Raw genomic sequence first — 25,142 nt, 5'->3', positions numbered from 1 at the left:
GCAGTTGTTCTGCCATCTTGTGGGCAGCAGCTGAAAGGACACACTCTCTGGCGTTGGTTTGGCAGAGAAAGCCACAAATCCAGAAGCCATTGACCCCAGTGGCCTTATAACTGTTGGCTGGTGGTGGTTTCTGCAAGATGCACCCACAGATTGGCTTAATAGGAAGGGGCACCAGGAACCAGCAACTCCTGTGGCATTTTATTTTATGCAATAAATGTGGGCTGTTTAAAGACGGGTGCTTCAAGCATTGTACTGAGGCAAGGAAGGAGCAAGAAGGAGAAGTGTCATTGTTTTGAAAACATTGATTTTTATGCATTACTCTGTCGGGGGTCTTTGATAATAATATAAGAGCCAGCTGCATCAGGCCAATGGCCCATCTAATCCACCATCCTGTTCTCACCAGCAAACAGGATCCGAGCACTAGAGCAACTCTCCCCTCCTGTGGTTTCCAGCAACTTGGATTCAGAAGCATTGTTACCTCCTGTGGGAGGGAGTTCCATAGGTTAACTATGCCAGATGGTCCAAGATTATTGCAGTACAGTGTGCGCAAAATCTAATAGATAAGCAATTAAAAGCATCCGTCTCTGAGCTGCAGCAGCAGCATAGAATTCATTCTGCTGGAGAAGCTGTGTGCGAGCAAAGGCCTTGCTTTGGTATCAACAGCGTCTTAGCTGCGCCATCTGTATCCATGCAAAGAGGCTGCTGCTTGTAGCTGACTCACCTCCCTAGTTGCTGAGGGAAAAGCTGCCTTTGGTCTCGTCCTTGCCAGTGGCCTTCTTCAAGAGGAGGTGGGATGCACTTGAGGCCCCTCCTCATCCTAGGGGGCACTGCTTCCATCAAAGCACATAGTTAAACTATGGAACTCCCTGCCACAGGAGTCAGTGATGGTCACCAACTTTGATGGCTTTAAAAGAGAATAGGGCAAATTCATGGAGGAGGAGAGGGCTATCGGTGGCCACTAGCCATTCTGGCTATGCTCTGCCTCCACGGTCAGAGACAGAAATGCTTTTGAATACCAGTTGCGGAAAACTACAGGAGGGGAGAGGGTTCTTGTGCATGAATCCTGTGTTGTAAACAAAAATCTGCCCTTTTTTCCCTTGTGGGGTATCCAAGAGCCCATATAGAGTCCTTACGTAGGTTTCCTATCGGTAGGAGAAAATAACAGAGGCCAGCCACACAATATTGAGAAGCAAAGCAGCTAGTAAGCCTGATCTTTATTCATCTGTTGCAACAGGGTCCTCACTCCCCACACGCAGGAGGGAGGAGGAACCCAGAACAAAGGTGTGCCTGCCCTTATATAGACATTTTAAATTCCCTGCCCTGGAGCTGAAGACCACCCCTCCATACATCATACATACATCACAGAAAGGGGTGTAGCTCAAGATCAACCCCTAGACACATCATACCTACATCACAGAAAGGGCGGTCTACAGCAGAAATCTGAGTGCGTTGTTTACCTCCTGTATGGCAGGTTACCTGTTAATGCTTACTTGATTGGATACCCTGGGGAGCCTGGCCAGTCTTTTGTAATGATAAATACTTAGTTCCTGAGCCAGGTCGCAGGCTCACCCTATTCATACACAGACAGACATACCCTTAAGACAGGATTTGTGAAGGAAAAGACAATGGCGAGGATTTTCCATTTTCCTTTGACCTTGCAGAGAAAACATTTGCTCAGTTTGGGAATCAAAAATGGTTCCAGGTCGGTCTTCCTGTGCTGATCTATGTATGTGCTTGGTTGGTACACTTATGAACATTGAACATATATCTAAGACCTCAAAATTCCTATCACACCTGCTTGTGGGTTTCCCGCGAGCATCTGGCTGACCAACGGCCTGATCCAGGAAGCTTGTCTTAGTTTCTTATATTCAGGCACAATCCATAGCCTACCATCCCAGCTACTCTCAAAGGGAGAGAAGGAAGGGTCAGCCCATGTTCCCTGTATCCGAATTCCCACCCACCTCGGATTTCTGCCCATCTGACTTCCACTTTGTCCTCTCCTCCTCTTCCTCCTCAATCAGCACATTCCTGCCCTGCCTGGTTCCCTGGATCAACCGCTTCTTCTTCTGGCTCCTCTTCACCGGCAAAGTGGAGAACGTCAACTTGAGCTACAAGATATTCAACTACGAGTGCCGCTTCAAGCAGCACGTGCAGGATTGGGCCATCCCCATGTAAGCTGATTTGACCTCGTGTACAGAGGGTTGGAAGACTAGCGCTGATTCCAGAATGATCGGGGGTGGGGTGGGTTTGAAATTCAGGTTGTAGTCGCCTCTCCAATTTGAATGATGTTGTGGGTTTGGGGTGCCAGTCTGGATGATGCCCTGAGTGACTTCAAATCCTTGGGGTCCTGTACCCAGGGAGTTTTAGAAATGAGGTTGCTGGACAAGTTTCTTTGTTAGGCAATGACCTTAGCTGGCCACTCAAATGTCCTCATCAGCATCCCAAAAGGATGAGTCAGGTTGCTATAACTAAGTGATGGGGCCCTTTTGGACAATGGGGTGGCAGCTTCTCTCCACCCCCTCACTTAGCTGCTAGGTAGGAGAACATGAGATTTGGGGTGTGAAATGAACTGGAAGTTGGAAACACAGAGACTTGCTTGCTTAGGGTTGGAGTCATAGCTCTGTACAATGGAGAAGTAAGATCTGTTGGGGTGTCAATGCTGTGAGCCCCTCCATCTTTGGCTCAGGTGGGTAAAGGTAAAGATAAAGGGACCCCGACCGTTAGGTCCAGTTGTAACCGACTCTGGGGTTGCGGCGCTCATCTCGCTTTATTGGCCAAGGGAGCCGGCGTACAGCTTCCGGGTCATGTGGCCAGCAGGACTAAGCCGCTTCTGGCAAACCAGAACAGCGCACGGAAAAGGCCGTTTACCTTCCCGCCTGAGCGGTACCTATTTATCTACTTGCACTTTGACATGCTTTCAAACTGCTAGGTGGGCAGGAACAGGGACCAAGCAACGGGAGCTCACCCCGTCGCGGGGATTCGAACCGCCAACCTTCTGATCAGCATGTCCTAGGCTCTGTGGTTTAACCCACAGCGCCACCCGCATCCCAATGTATGGGTAGATAAAACCAAATATCCTAAAGACACCACAGTCTGTGCTGACCAGGGAAACAGAATCTGGGTAAGCGCCAGGAACCCCTGGAGTCTCTCACCATTTGGAGTTTGGGGTTGGCGTGCAACAATATATTTAACTAACTCGGTAGTCAGGGTCTTGCTCTTAATATACAGCAGGCAAGACAGTGAGCAATGCTGGAATAATAATATTATAATAATAATTTATTATTTATACGCCGCCCATCTGGCTGGGTTTCCGCGGTCACTCTGGGCGGCTTCCAACAAAACACTAAAATACAATAACCTATTAAACATTAAAAGCTTCCCTAAACAGGGCTGCCTTCAGATGTCTTCTAAAAGTTTGGTAGTTATTTTTCTCTTTGACATCTGGTGGGAGGGCGTTCCACAGGGCGGGTGCCACCACCAAGAAGACCGAGAAGGAAGGGGGCTGATCTGGAGCGAGGAAAGGGGCTCACCTCTGGTTCTGATGGAAAGACCAGGGCCTGGGTCCTTCAGGACCTTGGAGAGTTCCCAGGGAACAAACTGATGTTCCAAAAAAACGATCAAAGCTCATTTGAGTGTCTTAAGTTAAGTCCTGGGCGCCACAAATCTCCAGGCCGGCAGTTTACCGCAGTTCCTTGTGAAAGGGAGGGAGGGATTGACCGTTACAGCTATTTGGGTGTAATCCCCTTGGACAAGATCACCACGGCGTTGGGTCTTTTTGTACAATCTCCTCACAGTGAGAAAACGAAGGAGGCTCTCCTGGAGCTGAAGGGGGTTCTGGAAAGCAACCCCAAAGTGGTGGCCCACTACCCAGTGGAAGTGCGCTTCACCCGGGGAGACGACATCTTGCTGAGCCCCTGCTTCCGAAGGGACAGTTGCTACATGAACATCATCATGTACAGGTAAGACGAGTCGGGTCCAGGCAGGTCCATTTGGGTTGCCTGATGGGTATTGGAGGATAAGTCTAGCCTTCACAGTCAGAGGCAATAGCGGTTCTGAATACCAGCAGCAAGAGGAGAGAGGTCTGTTGTGCCCGGTTTCTGCTTGTGGGCATCCCATTGTGGGGATCTGATTGGTGGCTGTGAGGACCAGCTGCTGGAGCCTAACAGTGGATCAATGAAACAGAAGCTAAATATTAGTGATGGGGCAGCCGGCGTCCTCAGGCTTAACATCTAAAAGACACAATCCCACAAGGAAAAGGGCTTAGCAAGGAGGAGGAAAAACTGTTCAGGCACTGTTCTTTGGTTGCCATTCCTGTAATGGCCAGCTAGAATGGAAGCGCTTGGAGACAAACTATGGAACTCCCATTCAGCGCCCATCAGAACTGAAGCTCAGCTATGGATCCAAACTACAAGAAAAAAGATTCCACCTAAACATTAGGAAGAACTTCCTGACAGTAAGAGCTGTTTGACTGGAATTTGCTGCGAAGGAGTGTGGTGGAGTCTCCTTCTTTGGAGGTCTTTAAGCAGAGGCTTGACAACCATATGTCAGGAGTGCTCTGATGGTGTTTCCTGCTTGGCAGGGGGTTGGACTCGATGGCCCTTGTGGTCTCTTCCAACTCTATGATTCTATGTTGTTCCACAATGGAGAGTAAAGTTCAGCTTATTTTTTTATCCCGTTCAGGCCCTATGGGAAAGACGTCCCACGCCTTGACTACTGGCTCGCCTACGAGAGCATCATGAAGAAGGTTGGAGGGAGACCTCACTGGGCAAAGGTACGAAGGTGGGGGCAGTGTTCATAGAACTGTAGAGTTGGAAGGGATACCCAAAGGTCATTCAGTCCAACCCGCTGCAGTGCAGGAATCACAGCTAAAGAATCCCTGGCAGATGGCCACCCGATTTCTGTTTAGAAAGCTCCCAGTAATTTAATAATAATAATTTAAAAAAATATATATATATTTCTACCCTGCCCATCAGGCTGGGTTTCCCCAGCCACTCTAGGCGGCTTTCAACAGAACTTTAAAAACAGAATAAAACATCAAACATTAAAAACTTTCCTAAACAGGGCTGCCTTGAGATGTCTTCTAAAAGTCAGATAGTTGTTTATTTCCTTGACCTCTGATGGGAGGGCGTTCCACAGGGCAGGTGCCACCACCGAGAAGGCCCTCTGCCTGGTTCCCTGTAACCTCGCTTCTCACAGGGAGGGAACCGCCAGAAGGCCCTTTAAGGTGGACCTCAGTGTCCGGGCAGAACGATGGGGGGTGGAGACGCTCCTTCAGATATACTGGGTCAAGGCTGTTTAGGGCTTTAAAGGTCAGCACCAACACTTTAAATTGTGCTGGGAAACGTACTGGGAGCCAATGAAGGTCTTTCAAGACCGGTGTTATATGGTCTTGGCGGCCGCTCCCAGTCACCAGTCTAGCTGCCTCATTCTGGATTAGTTGTAGTTTCCAGGTCACCTTCAAAGGTAGCCCCACGTAGAGCGCATTGCAGTAGTCCAAGAGGTGAAGGAGGGTCCAGCACCTTCTGAGGGAGTCTGTTCCACCATTGAACAGAAGTTCCCATCAGAAAGTTCTTCCTAATGTTTAGTCAGAAATCTGCTTTCTTGTATTTTGAATCTGTTGCAAGAAAGGAGGTTCTGACTAAACATTAAGAATAAGTCCCGTCGGTGCAAGGATTTCCACCTGCAAAGGGGGTTTCTTCCCCTCACCCTGAGCACATCCTACACCCTCTCCAAATCTGCTCTGGAGGGACGGGGGAACCACTTGGACCTGCCCCACTAGTCCTGATCTGGGGGAAATGAGGGATATAATGATAATAATAATTACTATTATTATATATAAGGATGGGGGCAGGGGAAGATTGTGTGCCTTTTTATTTTTGCAAATTTCTTCAGTGAGGTGTCTTAATTTTGGAATGTGAGGAATTCAAATCAGCTATTTTTGTGCTTGGGCAACATTTAGTTTGGTACATTTACGTTTGATGAAGAAGCACATAAACTGCTTTCAGAAGTCCTAAACCTTTCAGGTGATGCTAAAAAATAACAATATTAATAAACACTACAACTGCAAGTACTTGGCCACCGTTTTTAATGATTTCTATGCAATTTCACACACATTTTACTTACCGAGCAATACTTAATTATATTAATTTAACCGAAATATCCTTTTTATTCCCAAGCCATGTTACAACTTTTAAGCACCCCTCATTTCAGGAAGTTGAAAGTTGCAAAATTCAAGACTCCCTAGAGGAGATTGCAGCTAGGGAAGGAATAGTAAAAGCCCCTTGTCCGCTGTGGCCACATACACAGACCAAAAATTTTAAAAAATCAGAAGATTGGAAAAAATTTAAAGTATATCTTCAAAAATATTGTAAAATTAAGGATTGTTAGAAAGATGCTGGAAAAAGAAAATTAGGTGGTTTTGGTAGAAATGATATAAAGGATTAAGTAAAAATGAATTGATGAAATTGATGAAAGAGAGAACGTAAAATAACAATATATTAAGACAAATTATTAAGTTAAAAAACAAGGTTGGAAGGATTTGCTGAAATAACAATTTGAACTAGAATACAAAAATAGGAGGTGTGAGGAGGTCAAGGAAATAAGTAAAGGAAGAAAGTTAAGTAAAGGTTTAATCTGTTCTTTTTCAATGATTGTATTTTTCTTTGTATTTTTTTGTTTTTTGTACTTTTCTTTTTTCTTTTTGTAATTCTCAAATCCTGAATAAAGATTATTATTAAAAAAAATTATAAAAATCCCACAGGAACTAGGCTTTGTAATAAACCTTTGTGGATGGCAATGGGATTCTTTTTTACTCTCCAGTGGTGTATGGGGGGGCAGGACAAAAGAGGGGAGGCAGATGGGCAGAGGAGGGAGTTGAGAGCATGGAATAAATACAACCCAGGTGGTTAAGAAAGCCCAACAGAGACTCCCTCTCCTCAGAATATTGCAAAAGAATGATGTCAATCAACATTTGATGATCTCCTTCCACCGGTCCACAATAGAAAGTGTCCTTTCATAACTGCATCATGGTGTGGTACGATGGTTTGACCTCAACTGATAGGAAGTGCCTACAGAAGGTGGTGAATACAGCACAAGATATTATGGGCTGTCCCGTGAATCCACTGGATGAAATACAGTGGTACCTCGGGTTAAGTACTTAATTCGTTCCGGAGGCCCGTTCTCAACCTGAAACTGTACTTAACCTGAAGCACCACTTTAGCTAATGCGGCCTCCTGCTGCCGCCGGAGCACGATTTCTGTTCTCATCCTGAAGCAAAAGTTCTTAACCCAAGGTACTATTTCTGGGTTAGCAGAGTCTGTAACCTGAAGCGTCTGTAACCCGAGGTACTGCTGTAGCGGAAGAACGTAGCCTCAGGAGAGTGAGGAAAAGTCTCAGGGATGATTCACACCCTGGCTGGCACTTTCTTGATCTCCTGCCCTCAGGCAGAAGATATAGAAGCATGATTAGTCGCACCAACAGGGTAAAGAACATCTTCTATCCGTGAGCTGTTAGGCTGCTGAATGAAAAGATAACAACAGAGCAACTGACTTTCAGGTTTGGTGGGTGTGCATCAATAAATGAGGGGAATTAAGAGTAAGAGAGCTGAGTGGGGGGTGCTGTGTAATCTCACTGCATACAAGTTGTACAAGTGACAATAAAATACCCTATTTTTTGCTCTGTAAGACTCCCTTTTTCCTCCTAAAAAGTAAGGGGAAATGTGTGTGCGTCTTATGGAGCGAATGCAGGCTGCGCAGCTATCCCAGAAGCCAGAACAGCAAGAGGGATTGCTGCTTTCACTGCGCAGCGACCCCTCTTGCTGTTCTGGCTTCTGAGATTCAGAATATTTTTTTTCTTGTTTTCCTCCTCCAAAAACTAGGTGCGTCTTGTGGTCTGGTGCGTCTCATAGAGCAAAAAATACAGTATTTCAATTTCAATTGGCGTGTCTGTGAAGTGGCTCTGCCCCACCCACTCCTGATATAGGCCCCGCCCACTCTCAACACAGGCCCCGCCCACCACTAACAGCATGGCCCTGCAAGGTTTCCGACCGGGGAACATGCCTCTCAGGCTGAAAAGTCTCCACCCACCCGATACAGACCCACATAGAGGGAGGAAGGGCACTTTTGTAAAACTGGTTCTGTGCCCGCAGGCTCACACATGCACTCGGAAGGACTTTGAGAAGATGTACCCTGGCTTCCAGGAGTTCTGCTCCATTCGGGAGAAGCTGGACCCCAGAGGAATGTTCCTGAATGCCTACCTGGAGAAGGTCTTCTACTGAGAGGCGACGTGGAGAAGTTGGTGGCAGTGGAGGAACCTCTCATGTGGGCAGTGGCTCCCAAAGTGGGTGGCAGTAAAGCCCTCTTGTGGGTGGTGGGATTATCTGGGGGGCACTAAGAGATAAGGGGGCAGAAGAGGGGCACTGGAGGTGACTATCTGGAAAGCTGGCATCGCTGGATCAAGTCCATCCATTTCATTGTATTCATTATTTTCAATTGGATTTTGAATAAATGCACAGCTGTTACTGTTTGGAATTTTATTGCCTTATCATCTTCCTTAGAAGGTCATGCAAACCACTATACTGAATAATGCTGTCTAGAGGGTAGGGGGCCCTAGGGTCTATGGAACCAAGGGGGCAGTGGCCCCAAAAAGTTTGGGAATCCCTGCACCAGGGGATTCTCCAGCGGTTGGTGTCATGATGGATGGGGGACGCTCCTTCCCTGAGATTCTGGCAGCCAAACGAAGCTACCCAAAAGGCGAATTATTTTCAGGGCTGCCGAAAGCATTTAAATGTTTTTTTTGTTTCCCAGATTAGAAGGCTTAATTACACAGCACAGTCCCACACCTGCTCAGAAGTTTTGAGTCATGGTGAATTCAATGGGGCCAACTTCCAGGTAGAGTTAGGACTGCAGTCTAAGAGAGGAAATAAAATCCAAATGTAACAGCAGGGAAATTGATTTATTAGGACCAACTGAAAGGCTACAAAGAAGTGAGCAAGCCTTTGAGACCTCACCATCTGGCTATGCAGTAAGATTAAAGGGGGTGGAAAGAAACAGATGTTGCTGAGCGCATACAGAATAATAGAATTTTAGAACTGGAATGGACCACCAAAGGTCATCTATTCTAACCCCCTACAATGCAGGAATCACAGCTCAAGGATCCCTGGCTGATGGCCATTCAACCTCTGCTTAAAAACCTCCAAGGAAGGAGACTCCACCATCTTCTGGGGAGTCTGCTCTTATTTTCAGAACAGTATTTCTATTTAGTTGGAATCTTCTTTCTTGTGACTTGAATCCTTCAGGATCAGGTCCCACAGCAGCAGAAAACAGGCTGAAGCTGCGTGATCCCAGGTTGCACCAATGGCAAGAGGACAAAGAAGCAGGGCTGCTTTTTCCCTCCAGAAAGATAAAAGCCAAGGAAGTAAAATGTGTGAAAGTTTCTTCACAGTGCTAATTGGATTTGTTAATTTTGGATTTCTCTGTCTCCCCACTCCCTCCCCCCCCCCAATGCGCCAGCATAGTTACCTGCAAACTTTCCCTAAACGCTCCATTGAAGGGTGAAGGTGAGGGGTCACCTAAAATGTGTGGTTAAGCTTGGAGACTCCCCCAAGCACACAGAAACTACTACCCTTCTTTTTCTTTTAAGGTGGACCCAGTTTGCTGCCAAACTGATAGGCCTGGGACCATCCATACATCATCACAGTGTACAGGGTTTATAAAGTCTGCTTACAGTCTCAATGTTGATAATAGGGGAAATAAGAAAGGGTGTTTATGGAAAGGAGGGAGAGGGACAAGCCATCACATTTGCTACTTTGGAATAGGCCATTTTGTTTAATCATGTTCTTACCGTTGATTACGTTGCAGCCACCTACTGGAACGAAATCCTTCCTTTGAGTTCTTTTCCTCTTTATGTAATGACTCAAAGTTGCCAGTAACCATTACGAAAACCGAGTCTGCTTACCAAGGGAGTAAGTCCCCCTTGAATTCAGTGGGACTTACTTCTGAGTAGATATGCATAGCACTGCACTGTTGCTGACCATCAATTCAACAACAACTCGATGAGGTAGACCACCACCATTCCCATTTTACAGCTTGGAAACTAAGGCTGAGAAATAGGGCCTTGTCTAAGGCCACGTGCAAAGTTCCTATCTGAACAGTATTTTCTTTTTTAAAAAAAAATAATATCCAGGTTGTCCCAACAGTCCATTGGTTAGTCATTGGTTAGTCCACCATGGAATTGAAGACATGATAAATCCACATGATTCTTAATCCTCGTCCAAAGAGCCCCTTTTCAGAAAGCTGGGCTCTAGGAACACGATCGTAGCCTGCAATGACACCTGTTTTTCCCTTGGGGAGATTAATCCAAGTGTGTTGCTTTGAAAAGTCTCTTTTCTCCATCCTCCTGTTCTGCATCAGATCCCATGTCTGACGGGGGAAGTTCCCAGGGCTGGCTTTCGAAGAGTGGAGATGCTGGAACAGGTAGAGAAGATGTAGTAGTTAATGTCAACAGCGAGAAACTAAAAGGAAACAGCCCCTTGCAAAATTAAACCTGACATTGACATTCTTTCAACCTATCTGTATTGCAACAGAGGTTTGTCTTAAGATACGGGGATAGAGGTGGGGGCACCTGGGTACATCCAGCAGAGCCTTCTCTCCCCCCAAACATGTTCAGATGATAGCAATAATAATAATAATGACTTTGTAATGTTTGCTAGTGTCCCAGAACATCAGCGATCTGCTCCAAAAGCACATAGCAGAATTTGGCTAGCCTGTTGCTCCAGTCTTTTAAACAAACCCTCTAACCTACGATACAAAAAGAGAAGGAAATATATTAGCCTTGTTTCTTACCAATTAATCCAGAATGCAGCAGCTAGACTGGTGACTGGGAGTGGCCGCTGGGACCACATAACACCGGTCCTAAGAGATCTGCATTGGCTCCCAGTACATTTCTGAGCACAATTCAAAGTGTTGGTGCTGACCTTTAAAGCCCTAAACGGCCTTGGTCCTGTATACCTGAAGGAGGGTCTCCACCCCCATCGTCCAGCCCGGACACTGAGATCCAGCGCCAAGGGCCTTCTGGCGGTTCCCTCATTGGGAGAAGTGAAGTTACAGGGAACCAGGCAGAGGGCCTTCTCGGTAGTGGCACCCGCCCTGTGGAACGCCCTCCCTTCAGATGTGAAGGAAATAAGCAGCTATCTTATCTTTAAAAGACACCTGTTTAGGGAAGTTTTTAATATTTAATGCTGTCTTATTTTTAACCCTCAATATTACCAGCTACATTGGCTATCAGTAGTAAGTTACAGATGCCAATGTAGTTGCCAAGTTTTGCTGTCGCTTTTAATTCTAATTTTGCTTTGCCTATGGTTAAGACTGCAGCTTGCCACTGCTTTATTATTTCATCCAACTTGTGAGGGATGTAATTTTGGGGGCCTTTTTCGTTGAAAAGCTCTCTTTAAAATCGCTTAGGCTTAGCTAGCGTTCTTGTAACGGCCCAATTTGTGCATGGTGAGAGTGATATTGAACTTTTGTCTACAATTTCAAAAACTCAGAAATAATAATGATAATAATTTATTATTTATACCCTGCCCATCTGGCTGGGCTTCCCGAGCCACTCTGGGTGGCTTCCAACAAAATATCAAAATACTGTAATACATCAAACATTAAAAGCTTCCCTAAACAGGGCTTTTATAATACTAAAACAACAAAATGGTGATGTGAGTGAAAAGGGGCTGAAATTTTCAATGCTCACCCCCCCTTATGTGAAATGACCGGGTTTACTGACTTGGAGAGCTTCTGCTTGTCCGTGCAAAGGCCTTCTTCCCCTTCTCGCTCAGCTGTGGGACTGGACCCTGTGCCGGCGCCGGCCGTATCCCAGCGTTCCACTGGGCGCTCTGGGCAAGGATCTTGGCCATTGCTTTGGTGGCAGGATAGCCCGCAGGGTGGTAAGTAGCCCAGTTGGGGCGAGCAGGGGCTCTTGGCTGTGAACCGAGGTCTGCAGAGAGGGACACCTGGGGAGCGAGGCAGGAAAAAAGCAAGAAATGTAGTTTCCCGTGGAGCTTGTGGACATCCGATGGAGCGATTGAAGCGATTCTCCCCGCTGCCCCTTCCCTTGCTTTAAAACAGGTCCGGGGACAGAGGGGAAGGCGCGCGGCGCTTCCCCTCTGTCCCCGGACAGTCTCCATAGGAACGCATTGATTGATTTTCTATGCATTCCTATGGGAAACCGTGCTTCGCAAGACGAAAAACTCGCAAGAAGAAAAAACTTGCGGAACGAATTAATTTCGTCTTGCGAGGCACCACTGTAGTCATTTGCACAGAAGCAGTTAAACTATGGGACTATGGGACTCGCTCCTCCTAGATGGCTTAGACAAAATGATGGAGGAGGAGAGGGCGTTTGATGGCTCCGAGCCATGATGGCTGTGCTGTGCCTTCACAGTTTGAGGCAGCAACACTACCAGCGACTGGAAACTGCAAGACGGGAGAGTTGCTCTTGTACTTGGATCCTGCTCGCGGGTTTCCCACAGGCAAGGAGCTGGCTACTGTGAGAACAGGAAGCTTAACTAGATGGTCCAGCAGGCTTTTCTCGTGCTCTTATGAGATTTAGAGGGAAACGAATCTCCTGCAGTTTTGAATCTGTCAACAGAACCAGGAATTGCGATTACAGTCCCTGACCTAAAACCACACACACACACACACACACACACACGACTCGAGTCATAACTTGAGTCACCACCCAAACTTTGCTGTTATCCAAATTCTGAGCAGGTAGGAAATGTGCAGGAAGACAAAGGCCACAGTCCTACACACAGATACTTGGGGAAAGTCCATGAAACTCCAATGGGGGACTCACTTTCAGGTAAGGATCTTTTGTTCTGTTTGGTTTATGCAATTACAGTCAAACCTCAGTTTTTGAACGTCTCGGCTTCCGAGCGCCGAAAACCCAGAAGTGAATGCTTCTGTTTTTGAACGCGCCTCAGATGTCAAATGGCTCCCGAAGCGCGTTTCTCAATTTTCCCTGTTGAACTTGCTGACAGCCCTTTGATCCTCGGTTTTCGAACGTTTTGGAAATTGAACAGACTTCTGGAACGGATTACCGAAAACCGAGGTTCAGCTGTACTTTTTTGGCAAATTATTTATTACCTGCATTGTGATAACACTCCCAGGGTGGCATTCAATTAGGAGAATTCAAACAAAGCAATAAAATACAGCAAATTGAACTTATAAAAGCACATAGAAAGCAGCAATATGGATTGACGACAACTAAAAGCAGTATATGAGATGATGGAATGTCTGGGTGGTTTGTTTTTGTTTTGTTTTTTAACGAAACAGTATTTGCCTGTTTCAAGGAGATATCAGAGGAGGCACCAGGCAGGCTTCTTTGGGAAGGAGAATCCAAACACAGGACACCCCAATCCCAAAGGCAGGTGGAATCAAGTAGCCTTTTGTTTTTAGTTGCAGAAACTGAGTTTATTTAGGAAAGGAGCAGTGTGTGAGCAGGCCTGCCAGTCAGCCAGCCGGGAGACACACACACAGACACACTGGCCAGCCCTTTCAGCTGCCTTGGGTTAGCTGCAAGTGAAAAATTTTAGAGCTATTTTCTTGCCACAGCTGAGCAATAAATAACATACCTGCAAGTGAGAGGGTGAGGACTTTTTACCCTGGAAAAAGGATTAGGGGTTGCATTTTAACCAAGCCCTACTCAAGAGTAGACCCAATGAAAGCATGTGGAGGATATTTTTGCGTGCCAGAGCACTTTCATGGTGTGCTGAGCCCACACCCGAAATCCAAACGGAGTGATAACTAGGCCTTTGTTCTTTAATATAGAAAAACAGCTCTTCAAGCTTACTCAGAAATAAGTTCCACTATGTCTATTTCCAGAACTTATAGTCAGCTTAATAATAAACATTTTCTGAAGACGTGTACAACAAATAGAGAGAAAAAAATGAACAGTAAAATACGAATACTGTTTTGGAAGTAATAGAACATTGGGGTGCCTGTTCAAAACTATGGCTAGGTCACTAACCCAGAAATGATTTGGGAAAATAAGGAAGTATTTTAACATGTATTTAAAAATCAAAATGGAGAACTGCTCCAGATCACGGCAGAGCAGAGCCTGGGAGCACATGGCAACACCAGGAAGGCTTCATCAGATGACCACAATGACCTAGCAGGGAGAAGCTCCCACCCTGTTCCATGTTAATGGGCCACTGCCAGGAAGCCAAATCCAGTGTGTTGTCTCTCCCCCAACCCAGGTACTTACTCCCAGGAAGTGTGCATAAGAGTACAGCTTCAATCTGTTTGTTTAATCTCTTGTTTAGGGTGTTGGGAAAAGCCAGGAGCAATAAAACACTTAACTCAGAAATCCATTCAGGCAATAAAGGCAGATAAGGGCACAGCAGTCAACACTTCAACTGCTGAGCGTGAAAAGAATTTGTTTATTGGCTACAGTCTCCAAAATTAAAACTAAAGAAGAAAGTCTGGTCCCTCTGGCATGTGAAGAAGCACTGTTGCTTAAGGCAGTAGTAGATCCTCTATTTATGCAAAACTTCCATTAAAATCAAGCTTCTGCACAAAGAGCAACAAACTCTTTGTTTTTTTTAGGACAAGCCAAGCCATAATCATGAATCTTTAAGTGCTACCTTCACATAATTTTTTAAAAAGGGTGTGTTTGAAAAGAGTAATATGGGCATTTCTCATTTCGCTAGCATCCGAATTATGAGACCGGGACGGGAGACACAGACAGTGTGTGAAAGGCAGACATTAATTTTAAGCAGCTTAAAGAGAAGCAACGTAATGATTGGCAGGGATCAACCTAAAGAGAAGCAGGTGAGCATGCAAGGGCTTAAAAGGTTAGGGTCGCGGATGCCGTGTGACGGGACAGGCAGGGCCAGAGTCTCCCACCCCACCAGGAATGAGTGCAGCACACAAAGCAAGGCTTTGACAGGCTCCGTATACCTTATTCCTGCACTCCTGGGTCTTTGGCAGCTCAGCCCCAGGCTGCTGGAGGACAAGGAAGCAAAGCACGTTGAGTCACAAAGTCCTTCCCAAAGGGGCAGAAATATGCAGCCGGAGACGCTCAGTCTGCAGTCGGATGTACCCTCGAGGCAAGCAAGGGAGCTCAAACGCAGCGACCCACCTAAATAACTGCTGGGAAGCTGCCTCGGACCAGGTTGGGACACTACTGTCTGTTCTGACTAGTGGTGCCTCTTTGCATGCAAAGTGTGAGCTCTGCATCTTGGCTGCACAGCAGGGCTGCAGAAGCACGAGGGCAACAACCATAACTGGTGCTCCAAGACTGAACACCAGCTTTGCTCAAGTTGCAGCCCTTAAGTGGTGGACTCTCCTGTGTGAGTGTCTGAGGGCCCTGCTCTTGCCGCTTACCATCTACCTGGCCCAGGGCGGGGCCTAAAGCCTCACAGGGACTGCTGTGCTCCGCTGCCCAGGAGGACTCTCCTGTGTGAGTGTCTGGGGGCCCTGCTCCTTCCTGCCACTTACCACCTGGCCCAGGGCGGGGCCTGAAGCCTCACAGGGACTGCTGTGCTCTGCTGCCCAGGAGGACTCTCCTGTGTGAGTGCCTGAGGGCCCTGCTCTTGCCGCTTACCATCTACCTGGCCCAGGGCGGGGCCTGAAGCCTCACAGGGACTGCTGCGCTCTGCTGCCCAGGAGGACTCTCCTGTGTGAGTGTCTGAGGGCCCTGCTCCTTCCTGCCACTTACCACCGGGCCCAGGGCAGGGCCTGACGGGCCTCACTAGGACAGTTGCTGTTACTGCTGGAGGGGTGCAGAGTGCTTTTAAAATGTTTTAAAATTTTTCTTTTGAATTTTTTGTATGTGGGGGGGTGGGGGTGGGATGGATGTTTATTGGGCCTGGGAATTTGTTTGATTTGATGTTTTTGTAATTTTTACTGTTTTTTGTTTGTATTGTTTTATTGGTTTTTTTTTAAGGTGTTATTTTGTTCTTAAGGGGAGGGGTCAGGGCTGCCGGGGAGTAGGTCCCAGCCAACAAAATGGCTGGGGCATGTTCCATGGGGGGGATGCACTGGGACAACCGATCTCAGTGATCACGGGTAGGAGGAGGAGTTACGCTAAGACCAGGCCATGTCATTACAGAGGAGGCAGGTTTAGTCATTGTCTGAGGACTATCCCTGCCTCCGGGTCTGGTCCTGACCGGATGGATACTAGAATCAGCAAGGGATACCCACATGACCTGAAGGTGCTGCTGTGCAATGCCAGCTCAATGATTCATAAGACCACTGCCATCCATGACTTGATCATAGATGGAGGACTTCACCTGGCATGTGTAACAGAGACTTGGTTGGAGGAAGCAGATGGGCCTGTCCTTGCCGCTGCTTGTCCACCAGGTTTCTCTTATGCACAGCAACCCAGGTCATGTGGGTGGGGAGGGGGGCTTGCAGTGATTTTTAGGAAGTCATTAGTTTGCACCAGGCGTCCTATTGGGAAGACCCAGTTTTCCGAGTGCATGTTCTGGAAGTTGGGCAATAGGGGCAGTACAGGATTCCTTTTGGTGTACCGACCTCCCCGCTGCACCAAGGATTCCCTGCCCGAGCTGCTTCAGGTTGTGGCAGATGTTCTTCTGGAGACACCTAGCTTGGTTTTCCTAGGGGATTTTAACATCCATGCCGACACGACCTTACAAGGGGCTGCTCGGGACTTCTTGGAAAGCATGGCCTCCATGGGGCTGTCCCTGAATAAGTCTGGCCCAACTTATAGCCATGGACATGCCTTGGACCTGGTGTTCACCTCTATGGATGTTGGTGATCTGACGCTAAGTAAAGGCGAAACGAAAGAAGTGCCATGGTCAGATCACTTCCTGGTGCAACTGGACTTCTCTGCGACCCATCACCTCTGCAGGGAGGTGGGACCGATTCGGATGGTCCGCCCCCGCCACTTAATGGATCCAAATGGTTTCCAGAGAGTGGTAGGGGATGCTTTATCCCATGTTGATGGCCTTTCAGCCGATTCCCTGGTGGCCCGCTGGAATGCGGAGTTAACCAGGGTTATTGACTGTTTGGCTCCGAAGCGCCCTCTCCGATTGCATGGAGCCCGGACAGCCTCGTGGTTTTCCACGGATCTGAGGGCAATGAAACAATCGTTGAGACGGCTAGAGCGCCAGTGGCGGATAACTCATTCCGAATCTGACCGGACACAGGTTAGAGCTCAATGTCGAGCCTACCAAGTGGCGACAGCGACGGCGAAGAAGACTTTCTTCGCCGCCTCTATTGCATCTGCAAAAAACAGCAACAGCATGCTTTTTCAGGTGGTTCACAATTTAGCGGAACCACCTGCGACATCGGGGCCCTGTACGGGCCACATGATCTCCTGTAATGATTTCGCAAATCGCTCAGATTCGGGAAGAAGTAGACTCCACCGTGGGAGCAGGGCCAGGGCGGGAGAGTGCTAGTCTAGTCAAGTTGAGTGGGATCAATTCCAATCTGTTACCTCCAAGGATGTGGACAGGCTGCTTGGACAAGTGAAGCCAACCACCTGTCTCCTGGATCCTTGCCAATCCTGGCTTATAAAAGCTAGCCGGGAAGGACTGGGCGATGGGCTTCGTGGGGTGGTGAATGCTTCCCTCCATGAGTGAGCCTTCCCAGACCCGCTGAAAGAGGCGGTTATTAAACCGCTTCTTAAAAAACCATCTTTAGATGCGGCCACGATGGCCAACTATCACCCAGTCTCAAATCTTCCATTCTTGGGCAAGGTGATTGAGCGAGCGGTTGCCGAACAACTCCAGGCACGCCTGGAAGAAGCAGACCATTTGGATCCCTTCCAGTCGGGATTCAGGCCTCATCATGGGACTGAAACTGCCTTGGTCGCACTGGTTGATGATCTCCAGCGGGCTAGGGACAAAGGTGAGAGCTGTTTCCTAGTTCTGCTGGATCTCTCAGCGGCGTTTGATACCATCGACCATAACATCCTTCTGGACCGTCTTGAGGGGCTGGGAGCTGGGGGCACTGTCATACAGTGGTTCCGCTCCTTCCTCCTGGGCCGTGTTCAGAAAGTGGTGCTGGGGGATGAGTGTTCAGACCCCTGGGCTCTCACTTGTGGGGTGCCTCAGGGTTCTGTCCTCTCCCCCATGCTTTATAACGTCTATATGAAGCCGCTGGGAGAGATCATCAGGGGGTTTGGACTGGGTGTCCATCAATATGCAGATGATACCCAGCTCTACCTCTCTTTCGAATCAGAACCAGTGAAGGCAGTGAAGGTCCTGTGTGAGTGTCTGGAGGCAGTTGGAGGATGGATGGCGGCTAACAGATTGAGGTTGAATCCTGACAAGACAGAAGTACTGTTTTGGGGGGACAGGAGGCGGGCAGGTGTGGAGGACTCCCTGGTCCTGAATGGGGTAATTGTGCCCCTGAAGGGCCAGGTGCGCAGCCTGGGAGTCATTTTGGACTCACAGCTGTCCATGGAGGCACCAGGGCAGCTGTTTACCAGCTCCACCTGGTACGTAGGCTGAGACCCTATCTGCCTGCAGACTCTACGTGGGGCTACCTTTGAAGGTGACCCGGAAACTACAACTAATCCAGAACGCGGCAGCCAGACTGGTGACTGGGAGTGGCCGCCGAGACCATATAACACCGTCTTGAAAGACCTACATTGGCTCCCTGTACGTTTCCGAGCACAATTCAAAGTGTTGGTGCTGACCTTTAAAGTCCTAGTTACAGATAGGTAGCCGTGTTGGTCTGCCATAGTCAAAACAAAACAAATTCCTTCCAGTAGCACCTTAAAGACCAACTAAGTCAGTTCTTGGTATGAGCTTTCGTGTGCATGCACACTTCTTCAGATACACTTCAGATACACACTGTGTATCTGAAGAAGTGTGCATGCACACGAAAGCTCATACCAAGAACTGACTTAGTTGGTCTTTAAGGTGCTACTGGAAGGAATTTGTTTTGTTTTAAAGTCCTAAACGGCCTCGGTCCAGTATATCTGAAGGAGCGTCTCCTCCCCCATCGTTCTTCCCGGACACTGAGGTCCAGCGCCGAGGGCCTTCTGGCGGTTCCCTCACTGCGAGAGGCCAAATTACAGGGAACCAGGCAGAGGGCCTTCTTGGTAGTGGCGCCCGCCCTGTGGAACAGTGTGTATCTGAAGTGTATCTGAAGAAGTGTGCATGCACACGAAAGCTCATACCAAGAACTGACTTAGTTGGTCTTTAAGGTGCTACTGGAAGGAATTTGTTTTGCTTTAAAGTCCTAAACGGCCTCGGTCCAGTATATCTGAAGGAGCGTCTCCTCCCCCATCGTTCTTCCCGGACACTGAGGTCCAGCGCCGAGGGCCTTCTGGCGGTTCCCTCACTGCGAGAGGCCAAATTACAGGGAACCAGGCAGAGGGCCTTCTTGGTAGTGGCGCCCGCCCTGTGGAACGCCCTCCCATCAGATGTCAAAGCGATAAACAACTACCTGACATTCAGAAGACATCTGAAGGCAGCCCTGTTCAGGGAAGTTTTTAATATGTGACATTTTAGTGTATTTTTCATCTTTGTTGGAAGCCGCCCAGAGTGGCTGGGGAAACCCAGCCAGATGGGCGGGGTACAAATAATAAATTATTATTATTATTATTATTATTATTATTATTATTATTATTATTATTTAGCTAAGGACTCAAAAGGCAACGCAAGACAGCGGGGCTTTGGGGAGAGGGCCACCACCAAGCGTGCTCCCTTCCTCACCAAAGGCTTCGCACCTCACCAAGTTTGCTGCTTAGCCCAGAAGGCTGACCATTTGGGATACTTGCCAGGGACTTTGCTTTTCGGAGTTTGTACGATGCACTGCTTGGTTTCCTTTTCTTCTGGAAGGCCGACTGGCTGAGGTCTGGGGTGAGCCCTCCTCCTTTCTTCCTACTGCAATAGTAATAATAATAATAATAATAATAATAATAATAATAATAATAATAATAAATTATTTATATCCCGCCCTCCCCAGCCGAAGCCAGGCTCAGAACGGCTAACAGCAATAAAAGTAACACAGCATTCTAAAATCAATTCATTCTAAATTCAATTCAAAATCAAATTAATGGCAACCATTGGGCTAGAGTTCTGTGAGGATTACCAAAGGAGGGGGTCAGACTGTACCTTGGCCAAAGGCCTGGTGGAACAGCTCTGTCTTGCAGGCCCTGCGGAAAGATGTCAAGTCCCGCAGGGCCCTAGTCTCTTGGGACAGAGCGAATGAGGGGAAAAGATGTATTAAATGAGGTTAAAAGGATTTCCCGGGACAGGGCGGGGAGAGGCAAATACCTTTTTGAAACACCAAAAAATGTATGGGCCTGAAGCTTGTTCTGCCACTTCTCATTTCAGAGACCGGAGCTGCAACCCTAAGCACAGCTACCTGGGAGTGAGTCCCGGGAGCTTAAGGACTGAAGTCCTTAAGAGTGGCCTGGACTCAGAGGAATATATTTCTGAATCAATATGCATGATTGTGCTTCAGTGGGGCTAGTGCCCAGATATGCAGATATTTCAGCACTCAAAGAACCACAGAGCTGTTGAGTTGGGAACCCAAGCGCCATCTAGTCCAACCCCCTGCAATGCAGGAATCACAGCTAAATCACTCAAAGGTTTCTGTAGATTTGCATCAGTGTTTCTCAAACTTTTGGACTACAACTCCCAGCATCCCTAGCTAGCAGGCCCAGTGGTCAGGGATGATGGGGGTTGTAGTCCAACCACAGCTGGAGACCCAAGTTTGAGAAACACTGATTTACATGAAAGCCACTATGGTATCATGGCTAGAGTGTTGGGCTAGAGCCAGGGAGACGTGGGTTCGATTCTCCTTTCTGCCATAAAAACTCAATGGGTGACCTTGGGTCAGTAAAAAAGTGTGAGAGGCAGAACTGCAGACACTACCCTAAGATCCCCGGAGGAAGAGTAAGCTAATTCTACCCAGGGAGCTCCCTACGCACATCACATCAGTCTTATGAAAAGTGAATGTTTTTCTGCTTGGGATCTGATCTGTGCTCCTGGCAACAAGTTACTTTCCCAGAACAAGAAGACAGAAAAATGCTTGGCACTGTCATCTGCTCTCGTGAAAAATAATCTTCTTCCCTTCAGCCCACAAAACTCGCCCCCACGCCCCTCTAATGCAGCTGAACTGCTGCTCCGGGCTACGTTTGGTGGGCTGGGTTTTGAAAGACATTCTGCTATTAAGGAAGAAACTGGGACTACTGAACACATAGACTGCAGGATAGTTGGCATGTGTGTTAGATCTGTTCCCAAGATGTTATGCCAAGGGTAAGAGCAACAACCATTCATCCTACGACTGAAGAAGCAAGGCGTTTAAACTAAGGGTGGACACATTTACTGTAACTGCTAGAAAACATCCTGATTTAGATTACAAGAGCAATGAGAAAAGAACCAAGCATCTAAAGATGTCATGGAAGTGTAAGGTGGTAGGACGACTTCTCTGGGGGACTGTGGTGGAACAGGGTGTGGGTTGCAGCAGATGAACCACTTAAGTAGCTTTATACCAAGTCAGGTAACCTTGGTCAACGGAGCTCAGCACAGTCTAAACAGACTGGGAACGGCTTCCCTAGGTCTTAAGAAGAGGGAGAAAGCTTTCCCCCATGATCTGCTTTCTTGGCATTATGCCTCTGAACACCTGTTAATGGGTATCCCAGAAGGGCAGAGTGCTGTTGCACCCAGGTCCACGTTGCAGGTTTCCTACAATGGGCATCTGGGTGGCCACTGTGAGAACAGGATACTCAGATTGAGACAATTTACAGGACAAAAATTTTAAAAGAGGGAAAGGATTTGCTGAAATGGATAATTGACCTAGAATACAAAAAAGGGAGGTGTAAGGAGGTCAAGGAAATAAGCTAATGAAAGATTAGTAATGAGGAGATCTGATGTATTTTTCTTTGTGTTTTTGTTTAATGGGTTTTATTTTTCGTCTGTAATAAATTTTTATTGAAGTTTTTCCATAAAAAAAATAATAAACCAATCCATTTATATATCACATATTTCACCTTGTTTGGACCTCCCTCAACTTCTCTGACAATCTTTCGTAGTTCAAATCCTCTCCTCACATTCCTTCTTTAGATATTGCCATTAAATATTATATTTCTATCCTTGCTTGCCTTTTGGCAATACTCCTTCTATTTTCACAAAGCTTCTTTGAAACACGCTAGCGTTGTGCTATCCTCACATATGTTTTTCAAATACTCTGTAAATTTCCCCCAGTCCTCAATGAATTTCTGGTCTTTTTGGTATCTAATTTTCCCTGTTAATTTGTCTAACTCTGCGTAGTCTGTTAGTTTTGACCTCCATTCCTCCAGAGTCGGAACCTCTTCTTGTTTCCACCTCTGGGCCAACAATGTCCTTGCTGCGACGGTAGCATATTGAAACAGTTTACAGTCTCTCCTACTTATATCCGTTCTTGTTATTCCCAGCAGGAAGAGTTCTGGTTTCTTAACAAAGCTATATTTTAGCATTTTCTTTAGTTCATTGTGTATCATCTCCCAGAACCCCCTTACTTTTTTACAATCCCACCACATGTGCATAAATGTACCTTCCTTCTCCTTACACCTCCAACATTTATTACAGGTTTTGTACATCTTTGCTAATTTTGCAGGTGTCATATACCACCTGTAAACCATCTTCATTACGTTTTCTTTTAATGTAACACATGCCGTAAATTTCAAGTTTTCATTCCATATTTTCTGCCAATCACCAAGGTCTATGTTGTATCCTAAATCTTTGGCCCATTGAATCATAACTACTTTCACCTCCTCATCTATTGTGTGCCATTCTAACAAAATTTTATACATTTTAGAAATTGTTTTGGAGTCGTTATTCACTATCTCTATTTGGTATCTCGAATCTTTTTCTTTATACCCCTTTTCTTTCACATCCTTTTTAAACATTTCATTTATTTGATGGTAATGCAGCCAATCAAAGACGTATTCTTTAACTTGTTCGTATGGTTTTAGTCTCCACTTTCCTCCTTCTTTCTCCACCAAATCTCCATAGGTAATCCAATCACTTCTCATATTTTCTTTTTTGACCCCCATGACCTCTAACGGGGATAGCCAATGTGGCACCCCCCCTTCCAATATATTTTTGTATCTGTCCCAAACTTCCCATAGCGATTTCCGGAAGATGTGGTTTTCAAAGGTTTTATATCCCTTCTTCTTTTCTTTCCAAAGATACGCGTGCCACCCGAATCTGTTGTCGAATCCTTCCAGGTCTAGGAGTTTTGTATTTTTAAGTTTAATCCATTCTTTTAGCCAGCAAAGACACGATGCTTCGTAGTATAGCTTCAGATCTGGCAGGGCAAAGCCTCCCCTTTCTTTTGCATCTGTTAGTAATTTATATTTAATTCTCGGCTTTTTGCCCTGCCATATGTATCTAGAGATCGTCCTTTGCCATTCCTTAAAAATCGCCACTCCTTTTAATATTGGTAACATCTGGAATAAAAACAGCATCTTTGGTAGCACTAGCATCTTAATCATTGAGATTCTACCCCAGAAGGATAGTTTTAATCTATTCCATACTTCCAGATCCTTCTTAATTCCATTCCACACCGGGATATAGTTGTTTTGGAACAGATCAATATTTTTTGGGGTTAGCCATATTCCCAGATATTTGACCTTTTTGACAATTTCAATACCAATTTGTTGCTGCAGTGCCTCCATTGTTGCTTTTTCCATGTTTTTAACTATAATTTTAGTTTTTTTCCTGTTTATTATGAAACCTGCCACCTCTCCAAATGTTTCAATTTCCTTCAGTATCTCAGCTGCCGTCTCCAGCGGATCTTCTATCATCAAGACTAAGTCATCAGCAAAGGCTTTGACTTTATATTGATTTTGGCCTACTGACACCCCCTTTATACTTTCTTTTTTCCTTATTGAGTCTAATAACACCTCCAGGACCAGAATGAATAGTAGTGGTGACAATGGGCATCCCTGTCTGGTACCCTTAGAAATCTTTATTTCTTCTGTTATTACATTATTCACTATCAGCTTCGCTTTTTGCTCCGTATATATTGCTTTAATTCCATTGAAGAAGTGACTTCCCATTTCTCTTTGTTCAATATTTTTCAACATGAAATCCCATGCGACATTGTCGAATGCTTTTTCAGCGTCCACGAACATCAGCATTGCTTGTTTCTCGTTTCTTGCTGACAGATATTCTAAAATATTTATTACATTTCTCACATTATCTCTCATCTGTCTGCTTGGGAGGAAACCCGCTTGGTCGCCGTGGATAATTCCTTGTAAAACCTTTTTTAATCTTTCTGCTATAATTCCTGTGAAAATTTTGTAGTCCGTATTTAATAATGAGATTGGTCTATAATTCTTTACTTGGGTTAAGTCCGCATCTTCTTTTGGAATAAAGGTTATAAGTGCTTCCTTCCATGTCTCTGGAATTTCTTTCTCCTTTAATATGTTGTTCATTACTTCTTTCAGTGGTATCAACAGGGATATTCCCAATTCTTTGTAATATCTTGCTGTAAAGCCGTCTGGTCCTGGGGCCTTTCCATTTTTCAGTTTTTTTATCGTCACTCTTATTTCCTCTATGTCTATCGGGGTGTTCAGCCTTTCTTGTGCTTCTGTCGGGATCTTTCGCACCTCTTTCTCTTTTAAATATCTTTCTATTTTCCTCATATTATTCTTTTCTTTCTTTTTATATAATTGTCTATAATATTCCAAGAATCCTTTCCTGATATCTTTGGGGTTATTTATCTCCGTTCCTCCCACTTCAATTTTATTTATTGTATTTTGCTCCTTCCTTTTCTTAGTCTGCCAGGCAAGCCATTTTCCTGACTTGTTTGCGAATTCGAAATTCTTTTGTCTCAGTTTTTTTATATTCCATTCCACCTCCTTGTTTATCATCATTGCAAATTGAGTTTGTAAAACCTTGATACTTTGCTTAATTCTTTCATTGTTTGGTTTCCTGATTAGTTTTTGTTCGTTTTCCATAATTTGTTTTAAAATTTCTTTCTTTTCTTTCTCTCGATTTTTCTTCTTGATCGAATTCTGCTGTATAAAAAAGCCTCTCATCACCGCCTTGCTTGCGTCCCACACGGTGTTCATCCTCGTTCCTTTATTGCAATTGTCTTCAAAATATTCTTTCAATTTCTTCTGTGCGTCTTGCACAATTTTCCGATCATCCAATAAATAATCATTCAGTTTCCATCTGA

At 46.0% G+C, this 25,142-nt stretch overlaps 2 protein-coding genes across 6 annotated transcripts in view; one reads left to right on the top strand and one right to left on the bottom strand.

Moving 5' to 3' along the window:
* The window catches only part of LOC309337888 (L-gulonolactone oxidase), a 46,468-nt gene extending 36,521 nt beyond the window's left edge, over positions 1 to 9,947 (top strand). The window contains exons 9-12 of the mRNA XM_081854873.1: positions 2,022 to 2,171; positions 3,795 to 3,959; positions 4,681 to 4,771; positions 8,147 to 9,947. Of these exons, the coding sequence (XP_081710999.1) occupies positions 2,022 to 2,171; positions 3,795 to 3,959; positions 4,681 to 4,771; positions 8,147 to 8,275 (535 nt within the window). The 3' untranslated portion in view covers positions 8,276 to 9,947. The remainder of the gene's footprint in view (positions 1 to 2,021; positions 2,172 to 3,794; positions 3,960 to 4,680; positions 4,772 to 8,146) is intronic.
* Positions 9,948 to 10,167: 220 nt separating this feature from the next.
* FBXO16 (F-box protein 16) overlaps positions 10,168 to 25,142 on the bottom strand; it is a 34,900-nt gene continuing 19,925 nt past the window's right edge. For 3 of the 5 annotated variants that reach the window (XM_081854891.1, XM_081854890.1, XM_081854893.1), the window contains 3 exons: positions 19,696 to 19,852; positions 11,776 to 12,001; positions 10,168 to 10,463 (listed from right to left, as the gene is read on the bottom strand). In XM_081854891.1, coding sequence (XP_081711017.1) covers positions 10,351 to 10,463; positions 11,776 to 12,001; positions 19,696 to 19,852 — 496 coding nt within the window. In that variant the 3' untranslated portion in view covers positions 10,168 to 10,350. Of the gene's footprint in view, positions 10,464 to 11,775; positions 12,002 to 14,948; positions 14,994 to 19,695; positions 19,853 to 25,142 lie in introns of all 5 variants that reach the window. The other 2 variants (XM_081854892.1, XM_081854894.1) reach the window with 2 other exon arrangements.

The sequence above is a fragment of the Podarcis erhardii genome, assembly GCF_964252035.2.
Source record: "Podarcis erhardii genome assembly, chromosome: 3".
Taxonomy (NCBI): Eukaryota; Metazoa; Chordata; class Lepidosauria; order Squamata; family Lacertidae; genus Podarcis; species Podarcis erhardii.
Note: the sequence above shows the minus strand (reverse complement) of the source record. Positions and strands in the feature narration are given on the sequence as shown.